This window comes from Oncorhynchus mykiss, chromosome 16 (assembly GCF_057628025.1).
Source record: "Oncorhynchus mykiss isolate SJ-2025 chromosome 16, ASM5762802v1, whole genome shotgun sequence".
Classification (NCBI taxonomy): domain Eukaryota; kingdom Metazoa; phylum Chordata; class Actinopteri; order Salmoniformes; family Salmonidae; genus Oncorhynchus; species Oncorhynchus mykiss.
Window position 1 is genome coordinate 27,893,723 of NC_143037.1, and position 13,830 is coordinate 27,907,552.

Below are 13,830 nucleotides of genomic sequence, written 5' to 3' on the forward strand. Positions count from 1 at the left end.
GCGGTGTCTTGGAGCAGCCACTGGGATAAGTTCATCCTTGGGGGGATACGAAAAAAGGATCCAATTCAGGAAAGTCGTATTTCTCTTCGAAATGCTGGTGAGTTATTGCCGCTCTGATATCCAAAAGTAATTTCTGTATGTAATAACACAAAAAACATTCTGGGCTAATAATGTGAGAAATAACAAAAAATAAATAAAACTGCAAAGTTGCTTACGAGTTAGAAACAGTGCGGCCATGTCTATCGGCGCCATCTTTACACTTTAGCGTAAATTAGACCAACCTATGCCTGCACTTCCAAAAATTAATCTACCAGCACTTCACTCAATGCGCACAGCTCCCTTGCCAGGCAGTGTCACTGCACGAGGTGGGATATAGGATTCATATATATTTGTGCAATTAGCAGCTATGAAACAAAACAGCAGAAATACTTTTAAAACAGCTACTGCGGCATTTTTCTGCTATAAAACGCAACTCGCACATGCTCATACTTTTGACTATTTTATCAAGCCTTAAAAATACTTATTTAACCTATCTCCCTTTCATTTACACCGATTGAAGTGGATTTAACAAGTGACATCAATAAAGGATCATAGCTTTCACCTGGTCAGCTTATGAAAAAAGCAGGTGTTAATTTGTTGTATACTCAGTGTATACTGCTGTAATTAAGGTGATCATATTACAGATGTGCTGTTATACACCACACACACACACACGTGATGAGCCACATGCCAGGAACCAACAGTCCAATTCAAAGTCTGAGAAATTGAAACACGGGTGGGACACCTAGAGATGTGTGCAATTCAAAAACACAATAATTCAAAAACTGAAGTACCTGGATGAGGATTTTTCCCAAACAGACCCACGGAGTGCTGACTTCTGCCAAGAACATGACGCCTTGGAAGTAATCCCCCTTGCCCTGTCGCCAGAACTGGGGGAAAGAGGAAGAAGACAGTTCATTGAAAGTCATGTTTTATCATCATGAATAAGCCTTCAACAAACCTTTTCACCAGTGTAAAGTAAGCCTTGTCCATAGGGCAGGAGCCTTTATCCTGTTTTTGTAGCATGATGCAGCTTGATGTACAAGTACACCCCCAAGACAGGAGGCTAGTCCATCACAGGGCCTTACCCCCAATCCATCTGTATTCCTAATGCTCAGTACCAAGCAGAGGCATCAAGACGGTTTTTGGAGTCTTTGGTTGGACTCGACTGTGGATCAAACAGCCAACTTCCCAATATCCGGACGGACACTCAAACCACACGGCCACAAAGATTTGCCTGTGTACCCTACCAAATACCAGCAAATATCTTTAATAATGACACACACAAGATACTTCCAATAAACACTCACTCGCTCACACGTCATTCTCCCAGCATTTGAATGTCGTCATTGGTCGATAGTTACCACAGAGACGGGGAAGCACACGGTGACCATGACGACGTGGTGGAGTACCATGAGGAATTCGCGCCGCAGGTAGCTGGTCAGGGCCGCACCCAGGGGTTTGGCGCCGCTGTCCCCTTCATGACCCTTGATGCGCAGCTTGTACCAGTAGCACATGAACATGGCGTAGATGTCGTACACAAAGTAGGGCACGGCAAAGAGGATGTAGGCGCTGGTGAGCCAATGCCTGATACAAAGAAGAAGAAAATGAGGTAGAAAAAGGGGGTTATGGTAAGGTAACTTAGTTGAACAGTGGGCATTCAATAAGCAAGGCTACAATATTTGGATTTGATGCATTCGTCTTTTGAAAAGGTTTTACAAAAAGGAATATAGTTTGGGGATGGAGACTAGGGAGTGGTGGTATGGTTTACAGCAAGGGTTTTCTGGGTGGGGAAGGACCAATGGGAGGGTTTCCGTGTGGGTCCTGCTTTTTGTTACATATCCATGGGCTCAATAACACTAAAGACAACAATTATATCATTAACATTCCTTTCAGAAAAATAATGGCAACACTAGCCATTCTCTCCTGGAATGTGAAAGGCCTAAGTTGTCCTATCAAACATTCCATCTTTCTCAATATCCTAGCAAGAAACGATATTGATATAACAATGCTCCAAGAAACACACCTGCTCCAAAAGTGCGCACAGAGAATTTTGTACATTTGTACAAACTGGCTTATTTTTCTTCAGCCCCAAACAAAACAAAAGGTGTAATCAATGATACAAAAGAAACTCAAAATCACCATATTGGGTAAAGGCAAAGACCAGGAAGGCAGAATCACTTAAATATCCATAATGGAAAGAAAATTGCCTTTTTTAATGTGTATACTCCAAATTCATATGATCCTACGTTTTTTGATTCTCTAAATAGCATATTGTTAGGATTAACTGAATTCCAACGGGTTAACGGGACAGACATGAATGCAATTTTGGATGTGGGACAAAATCTACAGCGTCTTCAGAAGGAATTCACATCCCTTGACTATCCATTTTTTGTTGGATTTAATTGCCATTTTTTTAACGATCTAAACAAAATACTCTGTCAATGTAAAAAATAATCTAAATGGAAAATAAAACACTAATATATCTTTATTAGATAAGTATTCAACATGTTACAATCACCTTTGGCAGCGATTACAGCTGTGAGTCTTTTTGGGTAAGTCTAAGAGCTTTGCACACCTGCTTTGTACCGTATTTGCCCATTATTCTTTTAAAACATTATTTAAGCTCTGTCAAGTTGGTTGTTGATCATTGCTAGGCAGCCATTTTCAAGACTTGCCATAGATTTTCAAGGCAATTTAAGTCAAAACTGTAACTAGGCATCTCAGGAACATTGTCGTCTTGGTAAGAAAATGCACTATATATATTTGGCCTTGTGTTTTAGGTTATTGACCTACTAAAATATTAATTTGTCTCCCAGTGTTTGTTGGAAAGCAGACAACCAGGTTCCTCAAGGATTTTGCATATTCTGTTTCTTTTTATCATAAAAAAAACTCCCTAGTCCTTGTCGAGGAAAAACATACCCATAACATGATGCAGCCACCACCATGCTTGATAATATGAAGAGTGGTACGTTGTGTACGTTGTGCCCCAAACATAACGCTTTGTATTCAGGACAAAAAGTTCCTTTCTTATCACATTTTTTGCAGTATTACTTTACAGGATGCATGTTTAGGAATATTTGTCTTCTGTACAGGCTTCATTCTTTTCACTCAGTCATGTATGTTAGTACTGTGGAGTAACTATAATTGACAAAAATATCAAAAACGCATCATGCAACAATTTTAATGACTTTACTCAGTTAAAGTTCATATGAGGAATGAATTTAAATTAATTAAGGAATTACATTTTAATGAATTAATTAGGTCCTAATCTATGGATTTCACATGACTGGGACTACAGATATGCATCTGTTGGTCACAGACACCTTAAAAGAAATGGGCCTGAAATTGCCATCGATAAAATGCAATTGTGTTCGTTGTTCGTCTTCCAACACCATAACCCCACCGCCACCATGGAGCACTCTGTTCACAACATTGACATCAGCAAACTGCTCGCCCACATAACGCAATACACGTGGTCTTCGGTTGTGAGGCCGGTTGGACGTACTGCCACATTTTTAAAAATGATGTTGGAGGTGGCTTATGGTAGAGAAATTAACATTCAATTCTCTGGCAACAGCTCTGGTGGACATTCCTACAGCCAGCATGCCAATTTCATACTCTCTCAAAACTTGAGACATCTGTGGCATTTTATTGTCCCATGCACAAGATGTACCTGTGTAATGATCATGCTGTTTAATCAGCTTCTTGATATGCCACACTTGTCCTGTGGCATATCTTAACAAAGGAGAAATGCTCACTAACAGGGATGTAAACAAATGTGTGCACATTTGAGAGAAATAAGCTTTTTGTGCATATGGAACATTTCTGGGATATTTAATTTCAGCTCATTAATCATGGGACCAACACTTTACATGCTGCGTTCATATTTTTGTTCAGTGTACAATGTTGTTCATCTATCCTCCGTGATCTCTTATCACAGCCATTAAACTTAAATGAAAAAAATATTTATAATAATAAAAATTAATTAATTAAAAATAAAATCGCCATTGGCCTCATGGTAAAATCCCTGAGTGGTTTCGTTCCTCTTCGGCAACTCAGTTAGGAAGGGCGCCCATATCTTTGTATTGACAGTGTATTGATACACCATCCAAAGTGTAATTAATAACTGCAACCATGCTCAAAGAGATATTCAATGTCTGCTTTTAATTTTTACCCATCTACCAATAGGTGTCCTTCTTTGCAAACCATTGGAAAACCTCCCTGGTCTTAGTGGTTGAATCTGTGCTTGAAATTCACTGCACGACTGAGGGACCTTACAGATAATTGTATGTGTGGGGTACAGAGATTGGGTAGTTATTTAAAAAATTATGTTAAACACTATTATTGCACAAAAAGGTGAGTCCATGCAACTTATATACATTTGTACTACTGAACTTATTTAGGCTTGCCATAACAAAAGTGTTGAATACCTACTGAGTAAAGACATTTAAGCTTTTAATTTAATTAATTATTTTGTAAACATTTCTAAAAAGATAATTCCACTTTGACATTATGGGGTATTGTGTGTAGATTAGTGACACAAAATCTCAATTGAATCAATTTTAAACAAAAGGCTGTAAAAAAAAAGTTCAAAGGTGTGAATACTTTCTAAAGGCACTGTAATAAGACCAACTAGTAGCCACATGCAGCCAATGCTCTCGAACATATACTCTGATTACAGCCAGCCTCATTGATGCCTGGCGAGCACATAGTCCAAAAGCAAACGAGTAGACTTTCTACTCAAACAGGCATAAAACATTCTCCCGAATCGACTTTATACTTATCTGCAACTCTATTTTCTAAAATTAAGAAAGACATTCAACATATGAGCTTGTCTGATCACCATGCCTACTACTACCAATTTCACATTTCAGAATATCCTAAAAGAGCCACAAGATGGCGTTTCAATGTTTCATTAATACAAAATCCTACATTCTGTGATCAATTTGAAATTTAACTAAATTAATTCATAATGCTCAATAAAAAGTCTGTCAATGAACCCCGGATTCTATGGGATGACACCAAAGTTTTTTTTTTTTTTTAAATAACGCAACTTCATTTGCATCGGAGTTGAATAAATCACAATTAAATAAGATATCAGAATTGGAAATGTTGATAACTGCGTTGGAGCGTTCTCAACAAACACTTTTTTCAGACCAGGTATCTATTACTCTTTCCAAAGTCAAGACAGAACTTAATTTATTGAAAAGACAGAGAGCAGAATTTGCCATCCACTTAGTTAGGTTCAACCATTACTTCCATGGTAATCGTCCCAGTCGTTTACTGGCCAACAAGCTTCGCAGTAATGATCAATTAGCTGAAATAGCAACTATTGAATCTGAAATTGGGGAATTACTATCAGAACCCAAATGAATCAAAGATTCTCCCAGCTTTATAAAGAACTGTACACATCTAATTGTAAATACACACCAAGCCAGACTAAGTCCTTTCTAAAAGAATTAAGAACTCTTCTCTCAACCGAAAAAGCTGCATTGCTAGGAACCCAAAATCGCTCTCAATGAACTCAAAAGGGCATTGCATAGCATGAAAAAAAGGCAAATCACCTGGATGGGATTCCCCCTGAGTTCTATTTACATTTTTAATTTTTATCGGTAAGGATGCTGCTCGGTGTTCTCACTATCACTCCTTGGCACGTTTTATCTCGATGCAGAAAATGCTTTTGATAGACTAGAATAGTCATATCTCTGGTCGGTCTTGAACAGCAGGATCTGGGTTACCGAAATTTCCTGCCCAAACCCACTCTCTTTTCCCAGGATAAATAACTGCGAGAAACCGGTAAATTATAAAAAAATATTTATATGAACAGCATGACGTGAAATGGAACTTCAGTTACATGTAATATCTAAATCTGTCTTATCTAAGGGCCACAGCCTACTCTCTGCAAGATCAATCATCAATGCTCAGGTTGGGAACAGACAGCGCATTTCAGTATAGAGTGCAGTTTACAATGCATGTAGGCCTTTCATCTCATCATGGTAACTTTTTTCTTGTGAAAGGTGAGACTACATTTGCTGCAGCATAGCCTATGTATTAGTAATATAAGGACTGAATGCATGTTTCATTTACACAAAAGGGCACAACAAAGCCTATTCCCCCTCAGGAGACTGAAAAGATTTGGCATAGGTCATCAAAAAGTTCTACATCTGCAACAGTGCCTGGTATGGTCTTGGTCCAAAAGGCTTCTTAACAGCTTCTACCTCCAAGCAATAAGACTCCTGAACAGCTAATCAAATGGCTACCCAGACTATTTGTATTGCACCCCCCTCTTTTACGCTGCTGCTACTCTGTTTATTATCTATGCATAGTCACTTTAACTCTACCTGTATGTACATATTACCTCGACTAACCGGTGCCCCCCCCCGTACATTGACTCTGGACCGGTACCCCCTGTATAGCCTCACTATTGTTATTTTACTGCTGCTCTTTAATTACTTGTTACTTTTATTTTTTACTTATCTATTTTTTACTTAACACTTAGTTTTCTTAAACCTGCATTGTTGGTTAAAAGTAAGGCTTTCACTGTAAGGTCTACCTACACCTGTTGTATTCGGCACATGTAACAAATAAAATTTGATTTGATTTCCATCTGGCTTTCAGGGGTCACCTTACTTTTTCATTGTAAAGAGGATTTTTTTTAAATTCCCCAATTTTTATCACACAACATTTTAGGACTACATACAGCAGCTTTTTAAAGGAGGCTGCTTTGTGTCTTCTTTTTTGCCATGACAAATCAAGTATCGGGACAACCCTTCTCCCAAGGCACAAAAAAACACTGACAAATTATGATTCTGAAGTTAACAATTCACTTAAAATATTTCTAGTATGGTCTGATGTAAAATATCGCTCAAGGCTGAATGAGCCTAAAAAGTTTTTTATTTTCTCTTCACTCTATGCTGTAGTTAACTGTGGGGGGGGGGGGGGGTTATGAGTCAGATATCTTCTGTCTCTTTCTGGGGCGTGTTCATTAGGACAACAAACTGAAAATGTTTTACAACGGAAAACAAAAATAAGTTTGTTTTCTAAGTCTGTTTTCTTCCATTTTAGTGCCTCAAACATGCCCCTGGTCTGTTTTACAAATTTTACTGACTGAGCCTTACTGTAACAACATTTGTCAGAAGGACGAGGTGAATTTCTACACTTACTGATCCTCAATGATGTCATCACAGGAGGAGGCAATGATGTAACCAGCAGAGGAGGCCATGATCGCCTGAACAGAGGACACCAACCTGAGAAAGGCCCGCAGGAGAAATTAAACATTAACATAGTTTATAACATCAGACTACAATTGCTAAATGTCTGGTAAAACATAAAATATTGTGAAATCCAATTTTTACTAAAATGTCATCCGTCATTATCAGAATTAACCAAAAGTCATCATAAAACAGAATTAGTGTTGATTTATTTTGAGTGGTAACCAATGGCTCCATCTCAATTAGTCTTTCAGCGATTCCTCACATCCTATCTCCTCGCTTCCTTCTCAAATGTCCATTGAAAAAGAAAGTCCAAGGTCAATCCCCTCAGACCTTCTTCTCCAATGCGTTTTGAGAAGGCAAAGAGAGAGAACGGAAATAATTGAGGAAAGATAAACTGAGGAAGAGCATGCATACAGTGCCTTGCGAAAGTATTCGGCCCCCTTGAACTTTGCGACCTTTTGCCACATTTCAGGCTTCAAACATAAAGATATAAAACTGTATTTTTTTGTGAAGAATCAACAACAAGTGGGACACAATCATGAAGTGGAACGACATTTATTGGATATTTCAAAATTTTTTAACAAATCAAAAAATGAAAATTCGGGCGTGCAAAATTATTCAGCCCCCTTAAGTTAATACTTTGTAGCGCCACCTTTTCCTGCGATTACAGCTGTAAGTCGCTTGGGGTATGTCTCTATCAGTTTTGCACATCGAGAGACTGAATTTTTTTCCCATTCCTCCTTGCAAAACAGCTTGAGCTCAGTGAGGTTGGATGGAGAGCATTTGTGAACAGCAGTTTTCAGTTCTTTCCACATATTCTCGATTGAATTCAGGTCTGGACTTTGACTTGGCCATTCTAACACCTGGATATGTTTATTTTTGAACCATTCCATTGTAGATTTTGCTTTATGTTTTGGATCATTGTCTTGTTGGAAGACAAATCTCCGTCCCAGTCTCAGGTCTTTTGCAGATTCCATCAGGTTTTCTTCCAGAATGGTCCTGTATTTGGCTCCATCCATCTTCCCATCAATTTTAACCATCTTCCCTGTCCCTGCTGAAGAAAAGCAGGCCCAAACCATGATGCTGCCACCACCATGTTTGACAGTGGGGATGGTGTGTTCAGGGTGATGAGCTGTGTTGCTTTTACGCCAAACATAACGTTTTGCATTGTTGCCGAAAAGTTCAATTTTGGTTTCATCTGACCAGAGCACCTTCTTCCACATGTTTGGTGTGTCTCCCAGGTGGCTTGTGGCAAACTTTAAACAACACTTTTTATGGATATCTTTAAGAAATGGCTTTCTTCTTGCCACTCTTCCATAAAGGCCAGATTTGTGCAATATACGACTGATTGTTGTCCTATGGACAGAGTCTCCCACCTCAGCTGTAGATCTCTGCAGTTCATCCAGAGTGATCATGGGCCTCTTGGCTGCATCTCTGATCAGTCTTCTCCTTGTATGAGCTGAAAGTTTAGAGGGACGGCCAGGTCTTGGTAGATTTGCAGTGGTCTGATACTCCTTCCATTTCAATATTATCGCTTGCACAGTGCTCCTTGGGATGTTTAAAGCTTGGGAAATCTTTTTGTATCCAAATCCGGCTTTAAACTTCTTCACAACAGTATCTCGGACCTGCCTGGTGTGTTCCTTGTTCTTCATGATGCTCTCTGCGCTTTTAACGGACCTCTGAGACTATCACAGTGCAGGTGCATTTATACGGAGACTTGATTACACACAGGTGGATTGTATTTATCATCATTAGTCATTTAGGTCAACATTGGATCATTCAGAGATCCTCACTGAACTTCTGGAGAGAGTTTGCTGCACTGAAAGTAAAGGGGCTGAATAATTTTGCACGCCCAATTTTTCAGTTTTTGATTTGTTAAAAAAGTTTGAAATATCCAATAAATGTCGTTCCACTTCATGATTGTGTCCCACTTGTTGTTGATTCTTCACAAAAAAATACAGTTTTATATCTTTATGTTTGAAGCCTGAAATGTGGCAAAATGTCACAAAGTTCAAGGGGGCCAAATACTTTCGCAAGGCACTGTATATACAGTTGAAGTCAGAAGTTTACATACACTTATGTTGGCGTCATTAAAACTAGTTTTTCAACCACTCCACACATTTCTTGTTAACAAACTATAGTTTTGGCAAGTCGGTTAGGACATCTTCTTTGTGCATGACATTTTCCAACAATTATTTACAGACAGATTATTTCACTGTATCACAATTCCAGTGGGTCAGAAGTTTACATACACTAAGTTGACTGTGCCTTTAAACTGATTGGGAAATTTCAGAAAAATATGTAATGGCTTTAGAATCTTCTGATAGGCTAATTGACATAATTTGTGTCAATTGGAGGTTTACCTGTGGATGTATTTCCAGGCCTACCTTCAAACTCAGTGCCTCTGCTTGAAATCATGGCAAAAACAACAAAAAAATCATCCAAGAAATTGTAGACCCCACAAGTCTGGTTCATCCTTGGGAGCAATTTCCAAACACCTGAAGGAAACACGTTCATCTGTACAAACAATAGTACGCAAGTATAAACACCATTGGACCACACAGCAGTCATACCGCTCAGGAAGGAGACGCGTTCTGAATCCTAGAGATGAACGTACTTTGGTGCGAAAATTGCAAATCAGTCCCACACAACAGCAAAGGACCTTGTGATGATGCTGGAGGAAACAGGTACAAAATCATCTATATCCACAGTAAAACGAGTCATATATCGACCTAACCTGAAAGGTTGCTCAGCAAGGAAGAAGCCACTGCTCCAAAACCGCCATAAAAAAGCCAGACTACGGTTTGCAACTGCATATGGGGACAAAGACCGTACTGTTTGGAGAAATGTCCTCTGGTCTGATGAAACAAAAAAAGAACTGTTTGCCCATAATGACCATCGTTATGTTTGGAGGAAAAAGGGGGAGGCTTGCAAGCCGAAGAACACCATCTCAAACGTGAAGCACGGGGGTGGCAGCATCATGTTGTGGGGTGCTTTGCTGCAGGAGGGACTGGTGCACTTCACAAAATAGATGGCATCACGAGGGCGGAAAATTATGTGGATGTATTGAAGCAACATCTCAAGACATCAGTCAGGAAGTTAAAGCTTGGTCGCAAATGGGTCTTCCAAATGGACAATGACCCCAAACATAGTTCCAAAGTTGTGGCAAATGGCTGAAGAACAACAAAGTCAAGGTATTATCACAAAGCCCTGACCTCAATCCCATAGACAATTTGTGGGCAGAACTGAAAAAGCGTGTGCGAGCAAGGAGGCCTACAAACCTGACTCAGCTACACCAGCTCTGTCAGGAGGAATGGGCCAAAATTCACCCAACTTATTGTGGGAAGCTTGTGGAAGGCTACCCAAGTTAAACAATTTAAAGGCAATGCTACCAAATACTAATTGAGTGTATGTAAACTTCTGACCCATTGGGAATGTGATGAAAGAAATAAAAGCTTAGATAAATAATTCTCTCTACTATTATTCTTATGTTTCACACTCTTAAAATAAAGTGGTGATCCTAACTGACCTAAGACAGGGAATTTTTAGTACGATTAAATGTCAGGAATTGTGGAAAAACTGAGTGTAAATGTATTTGGCTAAGGTGTATGTAAACGTCCGACTCAACTGTACATAGTACCAGTCAAAGGTTTGGACACACGTACTCATTCAAGGAGTAATTCTTTATTTTTACTATTTTCTATGGAATCATGTAGTAACCAAAAAAGTGTTGAACAAATCAAAATGTATTTCATATTTGAGATTCTTCAAAAGGAAGCACCCTTTGCCTTGATAACAGCTTTGCACACGCTTGGCATTCTCTCAACCAGCTTCATGAGGTAGTCACCTGGAATGCATTTCAATTAGCAGGTGTGCCTTGTTAAAAGTTCATTTGTGGAATTTCTTTCCTTGTTAATGCGTTCGAGCCAATCAGTTATGTTGTGACAAGGTAGGGGTGGTATACAAAAGATAGCCCTATTTGGTAAAAGACAAAGTCCATATTATGGCAAGAACAGCTCAAATAAGCAAACAGAAATGACAGTCCATCATTACTTAAAGACACGAAGTTCAGTCAATGCAAAAAATTAAGAACTTTCAAGTTTCTTCAAATGCAGTCGCAAAAAACATCAAGCACTATGATGAAACTGGCTCTCATGAGGACCACCACAGGAAAGGAAGACCCAGAATTACCTCTGCGGCAGAGGATAAATTCATTAGCTTTAACTGCCCCTCAGATTGCAGACCAAATAAATGATTCATAGAGTTCAAGTAACAGACACATCTCAACATCAACTGTTCAGAGGAGACTGGTCGAATTGCTGCAACAAAACCACTACTAAAGGAAACCAATAAGAAGAAGAGACTTGCTTTGGCCAAGCAATGGACATTAGAACGATGGAAATCTGTCCTCTGGTCTGTTGAGTCCAAATTCGATTTTTTGTTCCAACCGCCGTGTCTTTGTGAGATGCAGAGTAGGTGAATCGAGGATCTCCGCATGTGTGGTTCCCACCGTGAAGCATGGAGGAGGAGGTGTGATGGTGTGGTGGTGCTTTGCTGGTGACACTGTTGGTTATTTTTTAGAATTCAAGGCACACTTAACCAGCTACTTTGAAGAATTTTAAATATCTTTTGATTTGGTTAACCGTTTTTGTTACTTAAATGATTCCATGTGTTATTTCATGGTTTTGATGTCTTCGCTATTATTCTACAATGTAGAAAATAGTACAAATAAAGAAAAACCCTTGAATGAGTAGGTGTGTCTAAACTTTTAACTGGTACTGTATATGATCCCCACATCTCTCACCTGGCTGACACTATGACCGCATCCCCTTCGCTCCACCTCAGTGCAGGGATGTGCTTGAGGCATTGCTTGGAGAGCACGAACAGGCCTGGGAAGAAGACAGACCCGGCAGCCAGGATGGTCAACATGGTCCAACGTGTTTGTCTTGTTGGCAAAGTTCAGCAGGTAGTCTGGTCTTTGAGATCTTTCTTCCCTCTGAAATTGGAAGCACAGAGATAAACAATTTCAAAACAAGCAGGCAACTAATGCACTAATAAAAGTTGTTTCCTTTCTTTTATCATGTGTCGCCAAAGGGACACAGCATATTAAGTGGGAAAGGGGCATTGGGACAAAAATAGCACCAGCACAGAGTGGAGAAGAGGGCATTTGTTAAATTTACAAAGGTGCAGAGAGGGTTAGTGCGTGTGGATGATTGTGGTGATGCTGAGGGCTTGGTGTGGTGGCTGGTGAGTGATTTTCATAGATGAGGAAGCCCATTGTGCTATCATGACAGGGTGGCCATCTAAGGTCATTATGAACCTCATCACTACTAGGGCTGTGGCGGTCACGAAAATTTGTCAGCCAGTGATTGTCAAGCCTGTAACTGGTCGGTCTCACGGTAATTGACCGTTAATTAACATAAAACAAATTTAGCATCTCCTGGCCTACAAGCCATTTGAAAAAGTCTAATAAATCCATGTAATATAGCCTACACCTTCACAATAAATCCATTATTTTAGACAGGTCTAAAGATGCATGATATGAAGAAAATGTCTACTTCAGAAGAAAAGGATAGCATACTCTGAGTTGTCCTTATGTTAGGACCTGATGTGGCTAAGCCACATGGCTGTGGGCTACGCTAGTTAATTTAGCAGACAAGATTTGCTTATAATTCCGTGCCATTATTTTATAGTATGAAGAATACAATTGAACAAAGCTGAATAAAATATAAATATTTTCTTCAAACGATGAGGGAGTGCGCACATGCGGCTATTCTGTGTTGAGTGGTTAATAAAGACATAGATACTCCTATATGCTTAATTTAGAGTTATTAACTTTAGTTGTGATACAAATGTTGGGCTATATGTTTTGATTTTTAATACATTGTAAGGTTGCATGATGCGACTGATGATTTTTAAAAAGTCACTTGAAAGGCATGAGTTCTGCTTTGTTTTTTTACGCAGTCTGTACACACTCCAATAGTCTCTCATTCACAATTTGACAAGCCCTTTATAATGCCTCGAATTTCACGGCAGCATCCTCTTTGTGGCAGTAATGCAACCGAAAGAAATCTTTGCCTTTTGTGGCCCGGAGTGCTGTGTTGTGCCCTTCTCCCTGAGTGTGCTGCGCAATCAGATGGCACTCAGTCACGCGATCGGGTCTTTCTCACAGGCTACAAGTGAAGACGGACACATCGGGGAAGCAACTGCACGCGTCCTTATCCAATTCCCGAGGTGCATATTGAAGATATTGGAAGAACTGTCCATATTTACATTGTCAGCCAACAAGATGAGCAGGCCTAACAAACAGCAAATGCACTAGCCTATGTCAATCTACTATCCCCCATAGTACAAAAATCGACCTACTCTAATCTGTGGGAGAAATAAATATTCCAAACATAGTCTGGGACAGTTGTGGGATGCGATAGATCCCAAATGAATATAACCACCAGCATCTAAAAAAACAGTTGTATGCAATGTTGCTGACGCAACAGATCAGAATGTTTACTTTAAAATGTTGATAAACTATTAGAATATTTCTTCACATTATAAGCGCAGCAATATGCACATGGTA

The 13,830-nt window shown here is 39.4% G+C and overlaps 1 protein-coding gene across 12 annotated transcripts in view; it reads right to left on the bottom strand.

Moving 5' to 3' along the window:
- Positions 1-13,830, bottom strand: part of tlcd3bb (TLC domain containing 3Bb) — a 47,508-nt gene that overhangs the window by 9,678 nt on the left and 24,000 nt on the right. For all 12 annotated transcript variants that reach the window (XM_090202503.1, XM_036946689.2, XM_090202496.1 and 9 more), the window contains 4 exons: positions 12,061-12,252; positions 7,206-7,289; positions 1,404-1,626; positions 834-929 (listed from right to left, as the gene is read on the bottom strand). In XM_090202503.1, the coding sequence (XP_090058629.1) occupies positions 834-929; positions 1,404-1,626; positions 7,206-7,289; positions 12,061-12,185 (528 nt within the window). In that variant the 5' untranslated portion in view covers positions 12,186-12,252. The remainder of the gene's footprint in view (positions 1-833; positions 930-1,403; positions 1,627-7,205; positions 7,290-12,060; positions 12,253-13,830) is intronic.